The following is a 21,948-nucleotide window of genomic DNA, read 5'->3' as shown; positions in this document are numbered from 1 at the left end:
TTCACATTCTTACAAGAGATATACCTTGGGATTTACTTGATACTACAAAATTATTGATGGAGATAAAGGTGCGTGAAAGGAACACAAAAACATGTTGCATGACTACAGGCGTGCTTTGCACTGGGCTTGTATTGCAGGAAATACAAAACATCTCCTCAGAAATGAAGAGTTTATTTTACATTCAGAAATGTCTGTGAATCAAATGTGTAAAACACAATAATATACTTGGAGATCCTAAATATTTCAATTGATATTGTTTAAGCCTTGGAGGTATAACTGTGTATGGACAGACATAAAAGGCCAAATCTCCTTGATTTATGCAGTATTCAGTAAATATATATATATATATATATATATATATATATATACATTAACATAGGTTTAAGACAGAATATAATTATATGAAGGGGAAAAAAAAACCCACAAAAACTTAAATACAAACCAAGAGATAGTAGAAAACAATGAGTGAGGGGTTGTCTTAAATACCTGTCTTTATGTTTATTTATAGCTCTGAGGAAACACCTCCCTTCGTGCTGTCATAAATGCTGGTCCTGAAATAAGTTTCTGTGCCCTTTTCTCAAAAACCAGAGATCAAGGTCACCTTGGCAAAAAAATACCTAATCTTCAGTTGAACAAGGAGGTCCTCTGCTTTGCCATGGAGGGTAGCCTGGTGGTTCGAATGCATGTCTACAGTGCAGGAGCCAAAACCTGCATTCTTCCTCGGCCAGAAGTGATGTACAGTTCTTTCCCTCAGGGCACAACCCTAATCTTTAAACTGTCATCTAATGCGGGGGTCAGACTGCTTTGTACTTCCCGTTGGAACTGTGCCTCTGGGCACTGAGCTGAGCAAGTGGGAGCAGGAGCCGAATGCTGGGAAGAGCTCGATTAAACCACTACTCTTTCTGCCTCTTATCCAGTGACCATTTTACACAGAGCTCATGGAAGTCCTCAGGGCATTGACTGGCTTCTGGAACCATCAGGCAAGCATGTTGTACGGTCTCTGTTCACCATCTCTTCTCATTATTCACATTAGATTTTCTCTGCCTTATTTTTGCATTAAGTAATGGAAAGGAGTATTGAACTTTGAATTAATTTTCTGCCTTACTCCTCATCAACCAAGTGGCCAACTGGCAGAGAGTGCAGAATCCTAATTACTCTCTGTGACATAAGAAAGAGAAGGCACCTGGGATCCAAATACTAAGGCTCTAAGGGATATATGAGATAAAAACAAAATGGCCTTTTATTAAACAAATCTGATGTGGAAGAGAGGGAGGAGGGATTTTATATTTGCTTTTCTGTTTTTGACTAGAGAATACTTGACTCAAAAGCAATAAACTACCATTATTCTTACTTGTAAAAAGCACTTAAGCAGAACTTCAAATAGTAAGATGAAATTCCTATTTAATAGTAGTCAAATGAGGCTGTTGCAACGTGACAACTAAGGAGAGAAGTGAATAAAGGAAACTTTCAAAGCATTTACTGGTCAGTCTGGTTTTGTGGTTGGTCAGTGGGAGGACCAGTTGTAGTTTGTTTGCCACAAAGAAAGGTTAAAGAAATAGGAAATTCTAGAGCTTTTGAGGGGAATGCCTTATTAAAATGGTGGTGGAGGTTGCTGCCTTGTTTAGGATGTGAATAACGGGAATAACTTTTTGTGTGCTACTGATAATGGTGATGGGAGGACATCAGAGCCCGGACCTGTGCTAGGGAGCCATGGAGGTGGTGAGAGAGGAAAATAGGTGTGATCACAGCCAGGCACAGTGGTTTTAGAATAGATTGTAATGCAGAAGCATATGTGATGTACATCTGGTAGAATTTGGCGTGATTATGAAGGGGTGATGCAACTTGCCTCGTAAAAAGCACTTTTTAACCACATAGCTGATCTCTGCAAAGACTGCTTTTTTTCCTACATAATATACTTGTTTTGCTATAACAATAACATGCCTCTAGAATAAAAATCGCCTAGGAATGGGAGAGGCTGAATACAGAGTAAGATTGTCTCTCTTTCTCTTTGGGAGGGGTCAGTAGAGACAATAATATAATAATAGCGTTCCTATCCTATTCATTGATATGGATTTTTTTTTTCCACTAAGATATATGAACTACCTTGAAAACTGGGTCAACCTAAATGCTGTCACAAGTGCTCATCACCAAGCATATATTGCTGCATACCTGTCACACTCAGCTGCTGAAACGAATTTCCTGGAGGGAACAGGGTAAGAGGTGAAGCTCAGCAGGATTATTGGCTGTGAAGGAATCACACTTTTGCAGTTTGTCTGGTACAAAACGAAGAAAATGGGCAAAACTTTTGCTTAATGCTGACAAATACAAATAGTATTTGACTTTTTCTATTTAAACTGATATTTTTTGTTAGTCAAATTTATTTGCATACACTTGGTAATTCCCATGGTGGATTATTCTTGCTGCTTAAGAGACTGAATTTATTGATATATCTAGAGATGGAAATTTACTGGGAATTGCTTGAAACCCTTTAGGGGTTGAAAGTTCTTTAAATGGAGTTAGTTACAGTGTAGTAATGGGATTGTTGGTGATAAATCACAATATTACATACTTACTGCTCAGCAAGGAAGAGCTTTTTAGAAGATTCTCTTTCTTTTATATGCCAAAGTGAAGTTACATGGATGAAAGCCGTGGTGTCCACTCATGGCCTATCTTCACTCCAACAACTCTTCGTGATCATAGTTCATTGTAGTTCAGGATTTATGCTGGAGAACAACAGCATCTCATCCTGGTTAAACTGTCCAGTAATGCTTGGGGAATAGTAGCACACATGACAGAGGTGTGCTCCTGTGTTGCACATAAGTAGGTAGCTTGCCAACCTGGAGAGAAGCAGAGTTAGGGCTCAAGCCTGTACCTTCCTCGCTATGTTAACAGAAGCTAAAAGCATCCTGTGAGGCAGATCACAAGGTTTTTATGTGGGTAAGAAAGTGTTAGGGAGCCTTACAGTTCAGCTCTACAGCTGAAACCTGCCTAGAAGTGCTTCTCATCTGCATCTGTAGCCGTTCAGTCCTTGGCTTTTTCCCTGACAATACCTTCGGGATGCCACACATTCCCTAGTGGTGGCTTTGTGATGCAAATAAGTCCTGCCAGGTCCAAGAAGGTAACTCATTCATTCCCCATCAATTTTTAAGGCAGCTTATAACATGTCTCTCATTTGGCATGAAGGATTTTGCCAAGTGTTTCGATGAGACAGTTACAATCTCACTCAAAATTTGCTCAAAAAATTTCCTTTCACGTTGTCACTCCGAGTTGTCTGTGAGTGCCTCAGGAACTGGACTAAGAGACTGAGACACAACACATTCTCTCTACCAGGGCAAGAAGAAATTTTGTCTGCAGGAATGAGGTGAAGAGTTGCTGGGTTTTCCTGAGGAGGAAGGCAAGAGCAGAGGGGACAGAAATGGTCCAAATGACCGTACTGTTACCAGGACGTGTGCCAGGTGACTCGCTGGGGGCCTGTTCTCCAGAAGCAGAAGTGGAGGGGAAGCAGCTCAATAGTCTTTTGCCAAAGTGGGAAGAGTGAAGCAAACAGAGGATCCAGTGCACCTGTTTGAGGGATGGAGTAGGAATAGATTTGCTGAAACATATGTGACATGTCCTGGAGTACAGGGGTGGAGCCAGCAGCAGGATGTCTGAGCAAAGAGCAGTTGCTGTGATTATGAAGTCACGTTACCCTGCAGGATGTTCTCAGGTTTTCCTGCAGGTCTGATTTTGGGGAGAAGGACATATTAAACTGAGGCAGAGGAAATGCTGGGCTTAGCTGAAGGCAGGGCACTGTTCTCCAAAACCCTGATGGTTAACAGGGAGATTATGATGCAACACTTCCCAATTAGGACTACTTAAAAACTTCTGGGTAAAGGGTTAAGCAGCAGTATCTCAGTTGTGATAGCTACAGTCTGAAGCAGGCATATGTGACCATTTCTCACACGTTCCCTAGAAATCATATCTCAGTCATTCTGAGAAACTTGTTCTCTTCTAATTCTATCCCTCCAGGTGCTCAAGATTTAAGAAAAACATGCAATATTATGAAAAATATTAAAAAATTGTATAATTGGCAGTATGGTAAGAAGAGTAAATAGATCATCAATCTAAGACTACTATATGCAGCCATTAATCCTTCTCAGTTGGTGATGCCCAAGTCACCAACTAGGCTGTTGTCACTAGGAAGAAGGTTTTCTACTTGTCCAGAAGTGCTGTTAAGTTCACAAAATCACAGAATATTCTGAGTTGGAAAGGACAAAAGGATCATCAAGTCCAACTCTTAAGTGAAGGGCCCATGCAGGGATTGAACCCACAACCTTGGTGTTATTAGCACCCATGATCTCACCAGCTCAGCTCATTTGTAGGTTTAAGTCCTAAGCAACTCTCACTGAATTCAAAAGAGAAAAAAAGCAACCTGTAGTGTAGACCATAAACTTGTAAAAAGATACAAAAATATACTTTATTATAGTAACATTTTTTTAACAAGTAAATACATACAGAAAACACATTTTTTAAACTGTCCATAAGCTGCAGTTTGTCCGTATGAAGTCTTTGGTAACCTTATTGCTGATAGCAAATACAAAAGAAATAGAAAAAAAATTTAAACCTATAACATGCCCAGCTGATTTCTGTAACATCTTAAAATTCACATTCACACCCTCAATTTTTGATCCTCTTCCTTCATACTCCAGAATGAATTTCAGGATGTTTCAAATGTGTTCTTAGTTTACCATATGTGCTTCATTTATGTTGTATCACTGCAATTGTATATATGTGACGTAGAGATTTTAGCCTAGAAAAAAAAGATTTATGGGGCAGTGAGCAACTTTGGAAGAAAAGGAAAAAAACACAGACAAAATAGTGAGTGGAGAAACTTGGTGCAAAGGAAGCAACCTGGGTTGGAGAGAGAATTCAGTGATGCCAGCCTGCCTTGGAAAGCTTGCTGAAGTGAGCGAGACAGTTGGAAACAGAGTTGTAAAGGGGAAATTTAATCTCCTCCCTAAAAGAAAGCCAAATTTAACTGGATAAAGGGGAACCTCCCGGGATGCTGTATGGCTAACTTTCACAGAGAGTGTTTAATTCTTTCAGATATTGCAAGACTGCATTTACCACTTTACTAAATAGAAATTGCTGCTCGGGAAAATCCGTTTATAAATGTTATTTTGGAGGGTGTTGGCGTCTTAGGTAGTCCTGAGGCTTCTTTATCCACTTATACCTGCTGACCTGCTAAACAACTTCATGTTTTCCTTCATTCAGTAAGCTTTAGCTGAATAAAAAAACCCTACCATTACTTAGTGGAACAATCAGATAAGAAAAGGCATGGTATTAAGATGAATGGTTAATATGTGGAAAATTATTCAAGACAGAAATATTCTGCTTGCAGTTCTATTAATTTTATCAATGCATATATAGTGCACGATTATGGTATATCAGGATTACATACACCCGGGTGCAGTAGACTGCATGGCATCTACCAAATCTCTACACTGTAAATAATTTACATTTATTGCCCAGCTGAGTCAGAATTTTCCAATCTCAGAGGAAAATAAAGTCTTGTCAGGCCATCACGTTGTCACTGCCACTGATGCCTACTAACCATTTCCACAAATGTGAAAGTCTAGATATCCTGCCCCTTCTTGGGTGAGATGAGTTGATTGATTCCTGGAGCCAAGTTGCTCAAGTTGCAACTGTCTTTCTCGAACTTGATGTAGCATTTGCTCAGGGTGAGAAGAACAAAGAGAATGCTGGTATTTGTTTGTGCTTTGGGCTGATCTGGAAAGAGTAGAATTTTTTATATTTTGTATCCCCCCTGCTACTAGTCTTGCTAGCAGGGAGAAAGGAGGCATTTCTCTGCTGTGATACTCACAGTGCTTAATTAATACACAACCGGAGCTAAATCCTGTAAAAAACCCACAGATTTGGGGGGGGGATGTTGATTTTGGTTTTTCGTGAGTGTTTTTATGGTGGATTTTGTTTTGTCGTTTGGTTTTGTTTGTGGCTTTTTTTTTTTTTTTTGAAAAGAAAACTGCTAAATCCCAAATTGCCGTGAGTAACACAGGAAGCATGCAGTTATTTCTGATGAAGATTGTTTGTTAACAATTGTGTTTTGTCTGTCTGTGGGCTTGAAGTTGGTCATTCCAGTCTTTTATTCAGGAGGGATGAACACATTGTAAAATATTGCAAGGTAATGTTGGATAGCTGGTCTTCAAACAGGATTAAAAGGCATCATACCGGAGAGGTGTTTCAATGTGCAGGATCCACAGGACTGGGTTGCTTCAGGCTGTACTAATCAGCAAGTAATAAATACATATGTAATTCACATTTCCACAGTAGGAGTTGCCCACTGCACAGCACCTGCATAGCCTGTACTTTGTAGGTAGATCCTGTTGAGGCAGTTCAGGGTGGTGATCGGCCCAACTTGCGTCACTCCCCTAATTTGTCAGTCCCATTGACAAGAAAGCTGGCTTGACTGAAAAGTTATGCACTGAGCTCGAATAAAGGGTTTCTCTATGAAACACGTGCTGCCTCTGTAATGCAGATTTCCTCTCTTAAACATTCACTTCAAAGTGTTTTGCAAACTACTGAGTGCAGCAGCAGCAGCCACAGAAATGAACTGCAGCATTAGCCCAGCTCTGCACACAGGAATGGAGAGAACAGCCAGCCAGCACTAGGGTGGCACTGGGGTGGTGTTTTCTGCCCATGGAAAAATGAAGACCTAGGGATAGGGTTGGTGCAAAGGAAACCTTTTGTGGATACCAAGTTAAGGCATTATGCTTTTAACCTGCTGTCAGCCCAGAAATCTGCTTTCTCTGGGTTATTTGAGGTGCCACTACCTGGCAAACCAGAAATGTCTTCCACTTATGCACACTAAAGTGAGCACTAAGCAGCACGTGTCTTTATTAGCTCTGGGGAAAAACTTTCCTATTCTTGTGTAGCAAAGGCTAGGATTTATTGCAGCATAGTGTGGAAAGAAATTAGTCATCCATGATGTGGAGTAGGATGTTTTCTCTTTCACATGGTCTCTCCCTTTCTGCCTTGTAAGGCATTAGCCTTTCCCTGCATTTTAGATGATGCATTTGCATTTTCAGTTTGTACATTTCCTTTTTCTGATTTTGTTGTTCGTTGGGAGATAAGAGGGGAATAGAGATGAGAATAAAGGGGGAAAGGGGTGAGCGCACCCAAAGCCACAACAGAATGTCTGTGATATCTGGATACTTGGGGACTATGTCCATGTGGATGAACTAAACATAGAAATGCCAAAATACTTATAAAGGGCCCAATTTACAAGTCATGTATCATTTTTGCACTGAATAACTGATTTGTCTTTGCAGTTAACACCATTTTTGCCTGAGATAGAACAGTGAATGTAGTGTCCCTGCTTGCTAGCAGTTCAGGCTTGGGACTGTAATGTAAAGTATCATGTCAGGCAGTGCCTTGCTGAGTCTAATTTATGGCTTTGGAACAGCTTGTGACACACCCGGTGTGGGACTGGGTGACGGGAGCGAAGAAACCCCCACCTTTCCGTGTGCCCTGACAGCAGATTGCCAGGTCTGCAGAGCTCTGCTGCATCAAAAGTAGATTAAATCTTTATTTAAGAATCACAAGATGGTGATAGTGCTCTTAAACAGCAGCTGCTATTAAAATGTCAGCACTGCTGTCAGTCACCACCCAGTACCTGAGTTAACACAGTTTCCCCTGGTAGTGAGAAGGGAAAACAGGTTGCTACTTACAGTGAACTACTGTAAATGAGGAGCACAGATCTAATCCTTTTTGATATGGCTTATTATTCATCTGTATGCATGTTGTATTACTTCAGGGGTTGCACTGACCTCTAGATTTCATGCTCCTGGATTTCACTTCTTATGTACTGTTATGTTTTTATTCCCTATTTTGGCAATATTGAGGCTTAGTCATACATGCGAAAGAAAATGTGAAGTTACAGATAACGTGGTGATTGTCCATTTTATGAAGACTTTAGGGCTTTGTCTGGTGAGCATTGTGCAAAATGGCAGATACTGATATCTTAACTAATTATTCAATCAAAGATTTGGCAGGCCAGTCAATGGGAACGATGTACAGTGGACTAGAATTGATCACACTTCATTTCCCATCAATTGGCAGAGCAAATGGTAGCTCAGATGATAAGTTAGGATCATTGCCAGTCATTTTTTGGGCTCTTGCCTTCCATTTTTTAAATTTTTTTTTCCTTCCAAACGAGAACCCCCAGACTATTCAATGATAGTGGATGCCCTCTGATGTTGGTGAATAAAGCAGTGCAGAGTTTTTGTAGCCTCTGAGGGACAGTGAGACTATTTCTGGCTCCATAATTGATGCTGCTGCATAGTCCTATAATCACCTAACCTTATTGAATTGTCCCCATGTGAAGATTTGATTTCAAATTTAGTAATCATTATACATCATTTATTCTCACATAGATTACAGGTTTCATCTGTAAAGTGACAGAATTTCACCCCAGAGCTCTTTGAACGTCCAGCTCTTCACTTTTACTCTTTTTGGATATGCTTGTGACACTTCCAACTTTGGTGATTTACTGGCAATTAGTAGAGTTCCATGACAGATTTACTGTAGCCTTCCAAAGAGTGATGAATCAGATATGTGGCTACGAAGAAGTGGTTCCCTAGAACTTTTATTTAGTACAGGAACACAGGGTTAGATCCCATGAAGAGCTTTGGTGTGTAAAGCAGGACTTAACCCAATTAAAGCTCCACTCTTAAACCTACATGTAAAGTTTCAGTTTTAAAAAAAAAAAATCTTTCCTTAGCTGCTGACTAACCTTGAAAGCACACAAATGAGCTTGCTGTTTGCTCATTTGAATTTCAAGTGAACTGGATGCCTACATTTCTTTTTCTGCATCTGCCAAAAGCTTTGCCTGATTCCCTTGTAAGGCTGCTCGGGAGCTGAAAATTAGGATTTCTTTCTCCCAAATGCTCTGCTCCGTTTGGCAGAGCCACCCCACACTCACACAGCCAGAGATGCCCTTCCCCAGCTGGAGGGGACGATGCCATCCACCCACAGGAGTCCTGTCTTAGGTCACTCTTGGCTGGAAGGGAGCTTGTACTTGGTGTGAGGTTTCTGCATTCCAGTTTCTGGGGTTGTGTTATTTTGTTCCTCTCAAAAAGGTAACATACTGTTTAGCTTTCAGGATAGAGACTGATTCCTTTGGAAACGGTGAGTGTTCAAAAATAATCTAGTTGTGACAAGGCCAAATGTTTTTGCATTAACAAGCTTTCCTTTGAAAATACATTGATCTGTTCTTTTTATTTGCTTTCCCAGGTGTCCATTGCTCAATAGTAATTGAAAAAAAAATCTTATTTCTGATGTGAAACCATCCACACGCTCAACAAATATACATTGAACTAGAATAAACCATTTTAATAACTTATTTTTTTAATTAAATGCAAGTGTAGCATCCTTTGCAGTCAGTTAAAATAAACATAACCCCCAGCATGTTAAAAAGAAGATTTTTGCTGTGTTCACAATGTTACACGGTAATTAAAAAGGAAACCAGCTAAGCCTTCAGAACCTGTCCCTTTCTGTAGAAGGGAATTAATTTCTGTTTAATTGTAATATCAGGGCTGTATTGTGATTATTATTTTTGAGGGGTAGAAATCCTGCACTGTTGCTTTTTTCTGTGTGTGTGTTTTGGGAAGCAGAACACATGACAGAAAGGGAAGGATTTGAACCACACTCCAGCTGTAATTACGTGCTGACACATCAGTGGAGTTTGGCTGTGTTTCTTCAAATGTAGTTTCCAGGATGGAGGCTCCTCCCAGCTGTACTGTGCTGGCAGGAACTGTGGTTCCTCCTGGGAGGATGTGTTGTTTTCTCCTTGGATGTGCAAATCTGGGAAATAGGCAGGACTGACACAGTGCAGACACTGCCATGCCCAAGGTGAGATTCCCACTTTGTTCACGGTGGTGTTTGGGATGTCAGGTTGCCAGCTGTCCTCAGTGGCTCTCCCTTGTGAGCACTTTGGACACTCGTGGTCTCCCCGTGCCTGTGGCTGAGTCAGGATTATGCTCTCATGCCATCTCCTGGCAGATTGTCACCGTGTTTGCCTCTCTGCGCTGTCCGTGTCCCCTCTGCCCTGCCCTGTGCTGCACAGATGTTTGTCACAGAGTGCCAGCCCTGGGAGATCAGCATGAAAGCCAGTGGGGCTGCAGGTGTCCCTGTGTGGGTACCGTGGGGGCTTGGGGGTGACAGTGCAGGTCTGGGGACACTGCACAGAGCCTGCCCAGGACACTGCGGGGTCAGATGTCCCACCTGTGCAGGGTGTGTGCAGTGAGGGGGCACAGCTCAGGGTCCAGGGTGTGCCAGGAGTGTGAAGCAGCTCCCGAGACCCCCCTGATATCTGTGGGCATGCAGGCAGAGAAAGGCTGGTGCCACCTCACCCTGCCAGCAGGGCAGTGGGCTTTGGGCACCTGCAGGCAGAGTCTCCTGGCACATTCTGCTGCAGGGTGAAGCAGCCCCTGAGGGCGGTCCCAGGGCCATGCAGGACAGACAAGATGAACCATCTGGTCACCTCAGAGTGAAGCAGTTACACCTGAGGAGTAGCTGCTCTTTCTCTTTTTAATTCTCTGCTGGAAGACCCTTAGACAAAAAACTGTCAACACTCCAGTATTTCTCCCCTACAAGAAGACAATATCCTGTCCTCTCTCCTGACGGTTGAAATTGTGGCTCTGGGGAGGTCTAGGTTTGTAAAAACACACTGCTTAGATGAGTGCACATTTTTTTTTTGGCTATTACAGATGGAAAGATGAACTTACACATCCAGTGCAGAAAAACTACTCTAGAATGTGGCTGTTGCTCTGAAGAAACTGTTTGACAGAAGTTCATTGACATGAAAGAAGAATCCTGGGCTGCAGCCAGGTGTGGTACAGAGCCCTGAAAAGCAAACACTGTTTATACAACTTGAAACTTCCTGCTGACAGGTTATCAGTTAGATGTCAGGGTATTCAGTAATGGTGATCTGAAACAATGAAAGATTGAGAGATACTTTGAAAAAGTATCTGCAGGGTAGCACTTTGTGGTCATTCTGCCACTTTCTCCTTTTCATTCTTCCAGGACCATCACCCATCTTATCATAGCATTTTGGGCTGAATTTCATGTGCATTCAGTGTCGCTAAAGACAGCAATGCCATGTCATCCACCTGTTTTCTTTACTTGTTGTTCCTGCCTTGTTTTGACTTCTCTTTGCCTCCCGTTCTGATTGTGAAGTGGATCCTGAGAGTGATCCAGTGAAATACCCTCTGACCCCTAACCCAAGAAGTGAGCAGAAGTTGTTTAATGTCACTGCCAGGTAAATGCACTTCAAATGACACACACACATCACATCCAAGGAATACAACTTGGGACTAATAATGTAAAATAAAAAACAGATTAAGTGTATAAAGCACTCAAAAATCCCCTGTGACTCTAGGACTCCACATTTCACCCCTTTGCAGGAAGGTTTTGTTTCTGCTGCTGCTCGCTAAAAGATGATCCCCTTTTTCCTGATTTCTGTAGTATCTGTCTTCAACCCACCTCTTGCATTTTCTCTGTGCCACACCCTTCTACACTTCAGATTCCTAGACCAAATGCATTGGGTAGCTCTGAATTCAAGTTGTATCATTTCCCCATTTAAGTTATACCATTTCCACAGCTACAGATAAGCTACATCTTTGAGCAAGGAACGTTACTGAAGAGTGTTAGCCATGTGCCTGGGAATGATGCTTCCCTCAAATCACGGGACGGTACAGCATAAATAAAAGTATTTGTGTGCCACAGCACAAGAGATGGCACAGTTCTGAATGTCTGGCAAATACATAGATATGGACACAGGCTTAACTCTACTTCTAGCAAGGTCAGCCCCCTCTCCCCCTGTATTAGCTGACTTGCTATCAGCTCTTTCCTGGCTCAGTTTTTTCTGGACTCTCTCATTTGCCCTGCAGCTCAGGGTGCCTTCCTCTGAGGCAGACCTTTGTTTCTCTCCCAGGCAGCCTTATTCAGTGGTTCCCTCTGAGATTCCTGTTAACCTCATCCTTTTCACCCACACAGAAGATAGTTTTGACATTCTGCTGTAAATTGAAGAGCACCTCTTTGGAGAAGCAATGCCACGTTGGCAGACTGGAGTGCCAGCTCTTGTACTTGATAGTCTAATTAACCCTCGGTGGTAGGTTCATTTCAGGGCTAAATGTTTCCATCTACAAAGTGTTTAATTTCATATTAACCTGTACACTGACAAATAGGCACAATACAAACATCCTGATGGATAGATGTGTTTATTTTTGTCTCCTGATCAGGCTCTGATAACAGTGAACAATTGCAGAGACGTATTTGTAATGCTAGAGACCCTTTAAAAAAGCCCCAAACACTGAAAGAGCTGACCCCTGAATTAAAAGGTTTATTTTTCAAATGTAGTTGTAGTCCAAAATCAGTTAAAATTCTAGCAATACATAGTTGCAGATATAGATACAGATTTTTAAGCATGTCTTCAAAATGTTTTCATCTGTTTTTGTCTGAAACTGAATAGACAAAACACCCTCTCTTTTTCTTTTCTACATCTGTGCATGGGAGAAATTCACAGTGAGTTTCTGCACCCTGTAGCTATTAAATTACATGGATGTTTTGACCACTTTTGCTGCCAGTACCTGTTTGCAGCATCTGTCTTTGGGGCCAGTGATTATGGAGGCTACCTTGGGATCCTGCTGTGGAGCTGGTACAACTTTATGTATTACTGAATCTGATACATCCTCAGAAAAACATTTTTAGCTCAGATGCAGTAACTTCTGGGGGGGAGAAAAAAAAAGGTTTTAAATCTGCTTTTGTTCTCCAGTTTCTGATGTACTGTTAACTCAGAGGGACAGAAGCAAGACCATATAGAACAGCCTGGGTTAAATAAAATAAGCTGATGAAGGTTAGCCACATGAAAATCAAAACACTGAGGCTGAACATTTTTGACAGATCACAAAGCAAAGACATTTAAACAAAATTTTTGAATAAAGACCTTTCAAAAGAATAAGGAGCGTTATTTTTTATTTCAGTCTTACTTCAGCAAGGTAGAGAAACAAAGGTAGAGAAGACAAAATATATTTTAGAATTTCATCTGGCTATGTTGTGTTAAAACTGGATGCCATTGGAAAGGCTTGCTCTGTCCTAGCAATGCCCATCCCATTATTGCCTTGTAGTGATAATAGGTTGTAGCGAGAGTTTAGATGCATTTGTATGAACCAAATACTGTGAAAGAAAGAAAAAAGTGCTTGAATTTGAAGACTTAGTTAGGTGCAGACAAAGGATCAGTGATGCTTGGCTTTAAAGCTGGGTTAGATTAAAAAAGGGACCCTGTGAAACTTGAAGCTCAAAAAAAAAATCCTTCATCCTTCATGGCTGTGACAGATGCAGAAAGAGCATCTGAGGGCATGTCTTCATGAAGCATTTAAACTGGAAAGAATTGCCCAAACATACCAAAGGAAAGGAGAGAAGTTGATATGAAAACTGAAGCAAAAATCTGAACTGCCCAATACCTTTTCTGTAGCCTGTTGAAATAATTCCTGGTTTTCTGACACTTCACTGATAACAATTTGCATAGTTAAGACACCATGCCTGTGGCTTTATTGCATTTTAGTGCAAGTACTTCAGCTACAGAACAAAAGTAAAGCAGTTTGATATAATATGGATGTCTATTTGCTCTCCTTTTAAGATAAACATTAGGCAATAATCATTTCTTTAGAGCCTGTATATTGTTCATACGATTCTTGTATAAGAGCTCATGTTCATCAACGTGATACATTCTTGCCTGATTTTCCAGTTCTGTCTTTCATTGAGGATATTCTTTTCTTTCCCTGATTGCTTTTTCTTCTTAGACCATTACTCTAGTTGATAGCTTCGGGTTATCATTGTATCCTATCTCCCTCTCCAATAAGCCTGTGATTGATACTAATCTTCCTCATGGGACACATTTATAGGATGCAGGATGGAAACTACTCTCTAAATCTTAGCTTTAGATGTGCTGACAATTTGCAAGGTTGCACCTTATATTCACTTCAGGTGGCTTAGGGGAAAACATCAGCTCCTGCTAATCGTGCTTCCAAAATAAGAAGTGCACCCCATGTACCAGAGTTACTTTGTTGTTCAGTCTCCTGTGCTGCTGCTGCTGCTGCCGCCTGAATTTTATGTAACTGGAAAGGGCTCAGTTTCTATAGGTGGTCAATGTCCCGTAACCAAACTCATGCCTTTTCCTTTCAGTGAGAGAAGCCATATTTTAATTAATCTAATGGAAGCTCTGACTAGCAGGCAGTCCCCTGAAAAAGAGTTAATGTGCCAGAAAACACTTCACACAAACAGAAGACTCTTCATTGACTAATGTGCTTAACGGTACTTTTTCTAAGAAAATCATCCCAGTGAAAGCTTTATGGAGTGCATTTGTTTTGCTATTTGTCTCTTTATAATAGAGCCTCATGTTCTGAAATTTAATTAGATTTGTCCGAGGACCTTTTGAAAATAGGATTATTATATTTTTTTTACTACAGGTTTTGCAGATGGCCATCGGTACAGTGTCATGGCAAAAAGAATATTGCATTCCTTGGGGGAATAAAACACAAGGTGCTGTGATCCCTGGGGTGATGAATGTGCTTGCTGAAGTTTGGCTGTTTCACTGTCTTATCAAATATCTGAAGGCAGAGTCCAGTTATGTAATTAACTCAGAAGACTCAATGGGAAATGAAGATGCTAATGTTTCTGCAGCATTTGCATATTCAAGCTCCACAGGCCCAAGAAACAAAGAGAAGTAATAAGAAATTCATTTGTTTTATCTTTTATCTTTTTAAACAGACACGCATTTATCTTTATGAACAGACTTGCCAGACCCTTTTTGAATTGCAAAGTTTTGCTGCAAATGCTTGTTATTTGGATTTGCATAAGGATTAACAATGTTGGGCAAGTGGTATCTCCTAACCCTTTCTGTTTACTTGTGCGATATCAGTCGCTGGGATATAGTTTTCGAGGCAGTCAGTGCTTTTAGTTCAGTGGATAATGCAGTTTGTTTTCATGGCAAATTCTCTAACATTCCAAAAGTCTAGTTCAACAATAATTATAAATGTATTTGCTCAGAGGATTTTTTTTCCCTCCCTCTTTGCCAGCTCTCTGTACCTGCATAAGGTGCTCTTATCTAGCATAAGGGTTAAAGAATCAAAATTTATTAAACATGGGAAAGGAAGTCTGAGCTGGCATGCAGAGTGTAGAAATTAAGCTACACTCCCTATATAAACATACATGTGAAAATGTCATGGTCAAAGCAAAACAGTCTCTGAGATCAGAACGTGGCACCTTAAAATCAAAGCTCCCAGAGGCTTTAAAAGGGCACTTAGCCCAGCAAGTTGAAGTTCAAAACTCTCTTCACGCTTCAGGTGTTTCAACCTTGGTTTTTTGCTCCAGCTTTTTATACACAAAAGTGTTACCTGCAATATTCCAATATGCATCTGAATGGTTTTTACTGTTCAGAGAAGACTGGTTTGATAACATCATTTCATAGATGGGACTTGAAAAATAGCAAACTCTTTGTGCTTGTATGTGGTTTGGTTTTTTTCATTTTTGATTTATTTCATATTATTATGAAAGCACTGTTCCACCATCAATATATTACAAAGCAAAAATAATCAAGGAACTTGCATTATTTTCACAAGAAACATGTCTCCCAGAGCCCTTGCATTGTGGGAATCACCTCTGAAGTGCACAGCTGTATACTTCACTATGAGACAGCTTGAGCTGCATTGACTTACAGAACAGAAGTTACTTGGCAAATGTGAAGCTTCAGGGTTTCTGTCCTACCTTAAGGTGGCTGTTGGGAATTTCTGAGAGGAAAGTAGATTTGGCCTTACAATTTTTATTCTTTTAAGGGCAAGTATTAAGGAAGGAGGCATACCAATAGAAACAATATATGTAGCTTGCACACAAGAGATGGACATAGTGGTACAAGAAGTTTTACACTTGGAGCAGTGCTGGTGACAGCAAGAGCTGTTTGTGCTGTGCCGGCAACAGGCTGGAGCTCCTGCAGGGATTGGGGTGGCTGGTGGGATAGGGGGATTCTCCTCAAAGCCTCTGGGAGAGGAGCACTGGGAAGGAGCAGCCAGCCCAGTGGAGCAGTGGTCCCAAGCCAGCAGCTGTTAGGAACCTCAGAGCTGCTCAAAGCTACCAGAAAGTAAAAGAGCTGAAGCTGCCAGGACAAAATACTGTATTACTGGCCAAGACTTAATTATTTAGTGTTGTTGCTGGTGGCTGCTGACCCAGCAATCAAGAACAGGCCATAAGTAATAAATTGCATTGAACGTGGGGTGAACTCGGGGTTCAGTAACATCACGTGTGAGATGTTGATTCAGTTCCCTGCACAAGGCAAGGAATGTAAAAAGCAAACACCGAGGTGCCATACAGTAAGTGCCACAAGCTGTTGTGCTCAGGCCCGGCACAATGGGCACCGGGGAGGGGAGCCATGAAACTCCTACCCATGAAACCACCTACTTTGTAACAAAAAGAGAAAGCCAGGCTGCTCTCGAATAAGGTCACTTCTCCTGAACCACTAAGACTGTCTCCTACGGTGTTTATGTGTCCTTTTCCAACCATTAATATAGCCTTACAGTGAATTAGTTCAGTTGAAATCGGAAACAGATTTGCTTTCCTGTACATCAGTCTTTGTGCACCACTGGTTTTACTGTCTCACTTTGGGAGCTCTTGCAGGGGAGGCTGTTGATTCAGGTAGTTGATGCAGAGAGAAGCTGCCCCACAGCTTTTCATCTCAGCTCAGACAGAAGGCAGGTGTGCTGGTGCTGCCTCACAATGTGCTGGTGCTGGCTCACAACGTGCTGCAGAGGTGTTGCAGTGCAAGAGAAACATTTTGCACTTTCAGTCTCAAACGCTCAGTTAAAGGTCATCCATCTAAAACGAATTTGGGTGTTCTTTAACCTTTCTTGGTCTCTCTTGCTCTCTCCCAATACACTTGGAAGTCATCTGTAATATTTCCAGATGTATCTATGCGGAGTGCTTGTGTTCACGAGCTGACAGGTGGTCTCTTTGTGCTGAACTCAGTAATGAGCTGCTCCTCTCTCCAGGTCTTTTTTTCTTGTTTTGGTTTAGGGTTTTTGAGTTTGGGGGGGTTTTTTTGCTTGTTTGTTTAGTTTGATTTGGCTGTTGTTGTTGGAGAGGTCATCATTGCCAAGATAAAATACTCTGTTTTTTATTTATAGAAAGGAAACTTTAATACTACTGATAATGGGGTGATCTGAACCCAGGGGTCTTGAAAGTAGGTTATGAAATAGTATAGAAAAAAGCGGGTTTTCCAGTGTTCCTGGTTTTGTCTTTTCTAAATCTTCTAAATCAAAAGACTTCTATAAGGAAAAAAAAAATTATCATTTGATTTCATCACAAAGAAAATAATTATATCTGAGAGTAACATGTTTTGAATCAGGAATAACATTTTCCCATTGATCCTTTTCAAGCACTTGAGCACTAAAGTGTCTGAAAATAACATTTTTCTATCATTGGGCAACATAGATTTTAAAGTCAATAACGGTGCAAATTGCCTCAAATTGGAAAATACAGAAACAACTGTGGCATTGTTTTTTGGTTTTGTTTGTGTGTTTGTGGGTATTAACCAAATCAGGTGTATGTGAAAGAGCAGCAGCACTTCCTGGGCTATAATCCATGGAAGTGGAAGTTGCCAGGAGTCAGCTCTACCTGTGGTACTTGTAGCAGTGCAGGGTTGCACTGGTTTGTTGTGGCCACTGAGGTGCTGTTATGGGGTTTATCCATAACAATATTCACCTGTTCCTTGGGATAGCCCTTCTATCTTGGAAAAGCACCCTCTGATTTTGCCATCTCCTGGGGCTCTTGCACTGTGAGCTCTCTCCATATGAGTCTGGAGGTGACTGGAACTGAGAGGTGATTCGGGCAACTGTTTTGGCCAAAACTTGGCTTGTTCCCTGTCTGAGTGCCCCGACTTGTGTTGCAGAAGTAGCTCTGCTGTGTCACACGAGGTGCTGCACCTGTGGTTTAGGTACTCACTTCACAGGTACCCACACTTCAAGGTACTTCATACAGGTACTATATTAATACAGGTATTATAAAACTCACCTACCTCTCACCCTGTCCCTTCTCTGGGCATTTTGAAGCCAGGCTCCTGAAATATAACTCGTGTGTGTCGTGGGTTTTGCAGGGTTTTTTTTCCCCGGTTTGCTTTTTTTCCAAAATATCACTGTAATAATTACTGTAACAGAGCGCTTTCTGTGGAGTTAATGTTCTTCTGGCTTAATGGCCCCTGGTTATTCTCAGGCCATCAACTTTTCCCAGCTGGTCATCAATCCCAGAGAACTGCCTTGTGCCTCCATTATTATTGCTTAAATACATGACATTCCTGGTGCCACTGCTGCCTCCCAATGCTATGGGTATTACAGCCTATAGCTTTTTTCCCCCCTTGTTTTCAATATTGTCAAAGCATTATAAACAGCTGGTGTGAGAGTGTTGTGGCTGTTGGCTGTGAATTCCTCTGACAGTTTTGAGGTGTGAGTTTTGTAGCCTCCAAGTGAAAGAATCTGAGCGAGGTGACTGAAAATGAGTTGCCTGGAGCAGCTGCAGGGGCTCAGCCCCCATGCATCATTCAAGAATGAGCCAGGCAATACCTGAATGTCTCACCTAAAAGACTGTTCACCAGTAGGAACATTTTTCAAACAAGGTCTGGGACAGATGTTCTGGGAGGTGTTAATGTTTATTCTGTAGCCTCAGCCCTCCTCCACAAGTTTCCCCAGCTCGGCTGATGGTCGCCCTTGTTTCCCAACAATTGATGGATTCTGTGGCAGGCATTTTTAAAAGAAACAGGGATGTTGTAGCTCAATAGGCCAGAAACCAGCAGAGATTGTATGGGTGAAAATGCCTTGCTGTGTGGATATTCAAACCTGTGTGAGTTAACATTGGTGCTGACTCCATTTCCTTTAACCTCATTAGCACTTCATCTTGCTTTCCCAAGCATGCTGGTGGAGCAGCTAGTTCACCTTAGAGCCTTTTGCTGGGTAATTCATCAAAGTGGCAGGTGAAAGCTTAAAGGAAAATGCATGTAAATACTGCATTAGGAACCTTGGCTCACAAAGGCATGAACACTTCTACCCATATCATTAGCTCTGGATTATAGTCCTTAGATGTGAAAGAAAAGGGACTTTGCTGATTGGGGGAGATGGAGATACAAGACTTGCTGGTTGTATCATTGCACAGATTGTATAGTTTAGTTATTTTCTCCTCAATTAAAAAGCAGTCTTCTCATAGAAAAAAAAAAAAACCCTCAGACTGCAGTAGTAACCACTTATTACTTCCAAAATTAAACATAAGTTACAACAGTAAAACATTCCCATCAAATTCTAGGGGCCAAAGCATTTTCAAACAGGGGATTGAGATGATGTCAAACTTAGGGTTATGTGTCCTTTTCATAAAGGACACATAAAGCTTAAAGCTTTAGAGCTTTAAACTGAGCCTCCCTGCAGACTGATTTAGTCACTTGATACACGTGGTTGATAGGAAGGGTGATTATGTGCCACCAGAACTTCTCCTTATTGCTTATAAACCTCCCGGGTTTACACCTGGAGACGTGCTGGCTGCATTTGTGGTGGTGTGAACAATGGGATCCCATGGAGAGCCACAGGGTTTGGCCTCGAGGTGCTGAGGGTGCAAGATGGGTTTAGGTTGCTCACACTCCTCAGAGCCAGTGGATCCTGTCACCTCCTCAGCACACCAGAGGATCAGGCCAGTGCCACAGTGCAGGGGACAGCTGCTGGCAGCACGTGGGGTGTCCGAATTAAACAAGCCTGTTACTCACCAGGAAGGTATTGGAATGCCATCCTTCAGGGTTAAGGATGAGAAGAAAAATCTGATGGACACCCTTAGGGAAGAAGATCAGTAGATCAAAATGATTGAGCAACCACAGTTCAGTTTCTATGCCTGTTTTGGTTTTGGGGGGTTTTTTTGTGTTGGGGATTTTTTTGTTTGTTTGTTTTTGGGAGGTGGTGGGGGTTTTGTGTGGTGTTTGTTTTTTGTTGTTGTTTTTCAGAGAAACTAAGATACACACCAAGTGCAAGATACTATTTCATGGAGGGCCACCAAGGCACACCTTCAAACAGTCTTTTTTTACCTCACAGTTCATTGTATTCTTGTTAGAAAGTAGCACTTTGGGGATATTGTTAACCCTTTGCTCCTTTTTAGTTCTCTTGCCGAGCAGTAGGTAGTGACATACTCCTCTAATTGATACCTGTATAGGTGGCATACACCAGTAATATGATTTATCATGCATTTTCATTTCCATGAAAGCTTGTTTTACTGTCTTTCTTCCATTAGGTCAGCACTCACTGAGCAGGCTCCTCCTGTTCCATTTTACTGTCTAACTTTTGAACATGACCTGACAAGCTACAAAAAGTTCAGTGTACTAACTCACTGTCATGCCAAATACACACAGACATTAATGACCAGCTCTGAGTGTTGAACCATAAAGGAGGTACAAGAGCACTGCAGTGGTTATGGGACTAACCTGCAAATACCACGGAAGGATTGGGCCAAGGTATCACTCTCTTCCCTTAAGCACAATGTCCTGACCCCAGGGTTGAAAAGCTACTTGCACATGAACTTAGGAGGACTTAGGGTTTATTATTTCCTGAAAAAAAGTGGAAGAGGAAGAATAAAAAAATACTCCAATTGTAGCTTGTTTATGGCAAGTGGAAGAAGTACAGTCCTAAGCAGCTGGGAGCAGTATAGAAGCTGTTGTCATTTCTGTGTAGACAGTGGAAAGGAGGATTTACACAATGGGCTCAACTCCACAGAGGAACATTAAAGGCTAATACACCTACACCACATTTTCCCATCTACAAAACGTCCAGGCAACGCATCCCCAGCTAGTTGGGAACACTGCTGGGAGTGATTTATGTAAATTCCCTTGCGACTTTTGCTGCAAAATGTGCCATTTCTGCATAAAATACAGTAATGCAGTGAAAAGGAGGATGCCTACAGCTAATCCTGAGGTCTGTGTGTCTCTGCAGCCGTTAAAGATGCACTGCAAGAACTGTGCCTTGGTGACCAGCTCCGGGCACCTCCTGGGCGGCAAACAGGGCGACAGGATCGATGAGGCCGAGTGCGTGATCCGGATGAACGACGCGCCCACCCGGGGCTACGGAAGAGACGTCGGGAACAAAACGAGCCTGCGGGTCATCGCCCACTCCAGCATCCAGAGGATCCTGCGGAACCGCCACGAACTCTTGAACATGAGCCACGGCGCCGTGTTCATCTTCTGGGGGCCGAGCAGCTACATGCGCAGGGACGGCAAGGGCCTGGTGTACAACAACCTGCAGCTGATGAACCAGATACTGCCACGGTTAAAAGTGTACATGATTTCTCGCCACAAGATGCTTCAGTTTGATGACCTGTTCAAACGGGAAACCGGGAAGGACAGGTGAGAACTCACCGTGGGTGCGGCCGGGGGGTGTTATACAGGAGAAGAGTAATGTGGTTTATATTATACAGGCATTTCAGAGCTGCTCAGTGGGACAATCACACCCATTAAATCCTCTGCCTCGTGAGTCGTAATGTGGTATGACACGTCAAATAGGATCACTGGTAACATAAGTAAAAAATAGGCATCAGAGTGATTTGTATGGAATATTATTGCCTCACCAACTTAGAGTACCAGAATCTGGATGTACTGTTTATACAGCCAAGGAGGCGGGAGCTGTTTAAATCTCACTTTGGGGTAATATACCTTAAAGTTTTTTCACTGATTCTGAAAAATTAAAATGGATAGGTTATGTTTTCTTATAGAGGAAATGCCACCATTCAGTGAATTATAATAGCTGTTTATTGAATTTAAGCATTCTTGGAACATTGCAGCTGTAAAGCTTCTCGTAAAACAAATAAACATTAGTCATACATTAGGTG

The 21,948-nt window shown here is 41.8% G+C and overlaps 1 protein-coding gene across 2 annotated transcripts in view; it reads left to right on the top strand.

The window, feature by feature from the left end:
- The window catches only part of ST6GALNAC5 (ST6 N-acetylgalactosaminide alpha-2,6-sialyltransferase 5), a 70,902-nt gene that overhangs the window by 35,977 nt on the left and 12,977 nt on the right, over positions 1-21,948 (top strand). For both annotated transcript variants that reach the window (XM_032696900.1, XM_032696901.1), the window contains exon 3: positions 21,057-21,466. In XM_032696900.1, the coding sequence (XP_032552791.1) occupies positions 21,057-21,466 (410 nt within the window). The remainder of the gene's footprint in view (positions 1-21,056; positions 21,467-21,948) is intronic.

The sequence above is a fragment of the Chiroxiphia lanceolata genome, chromosome 9 (genome assembly GCF_009829145.1).
Source record: "Chiroxiphia lanceolata isolate bChiLan1 chromosome 9, bChiLan1.pri, whole genome shotgun sequence".
Lineage (NCBI taxonomy): Eukaryota > Metazoa > Chordata > Aves > Passeriformes > Pipridae > Chiroxiphia > Chiroxiphia lanceolata.
Note: the sequence above shows the minus strand (reverse complement) of the source record. Positions and strands in the feature narration are given on the sequence as shown.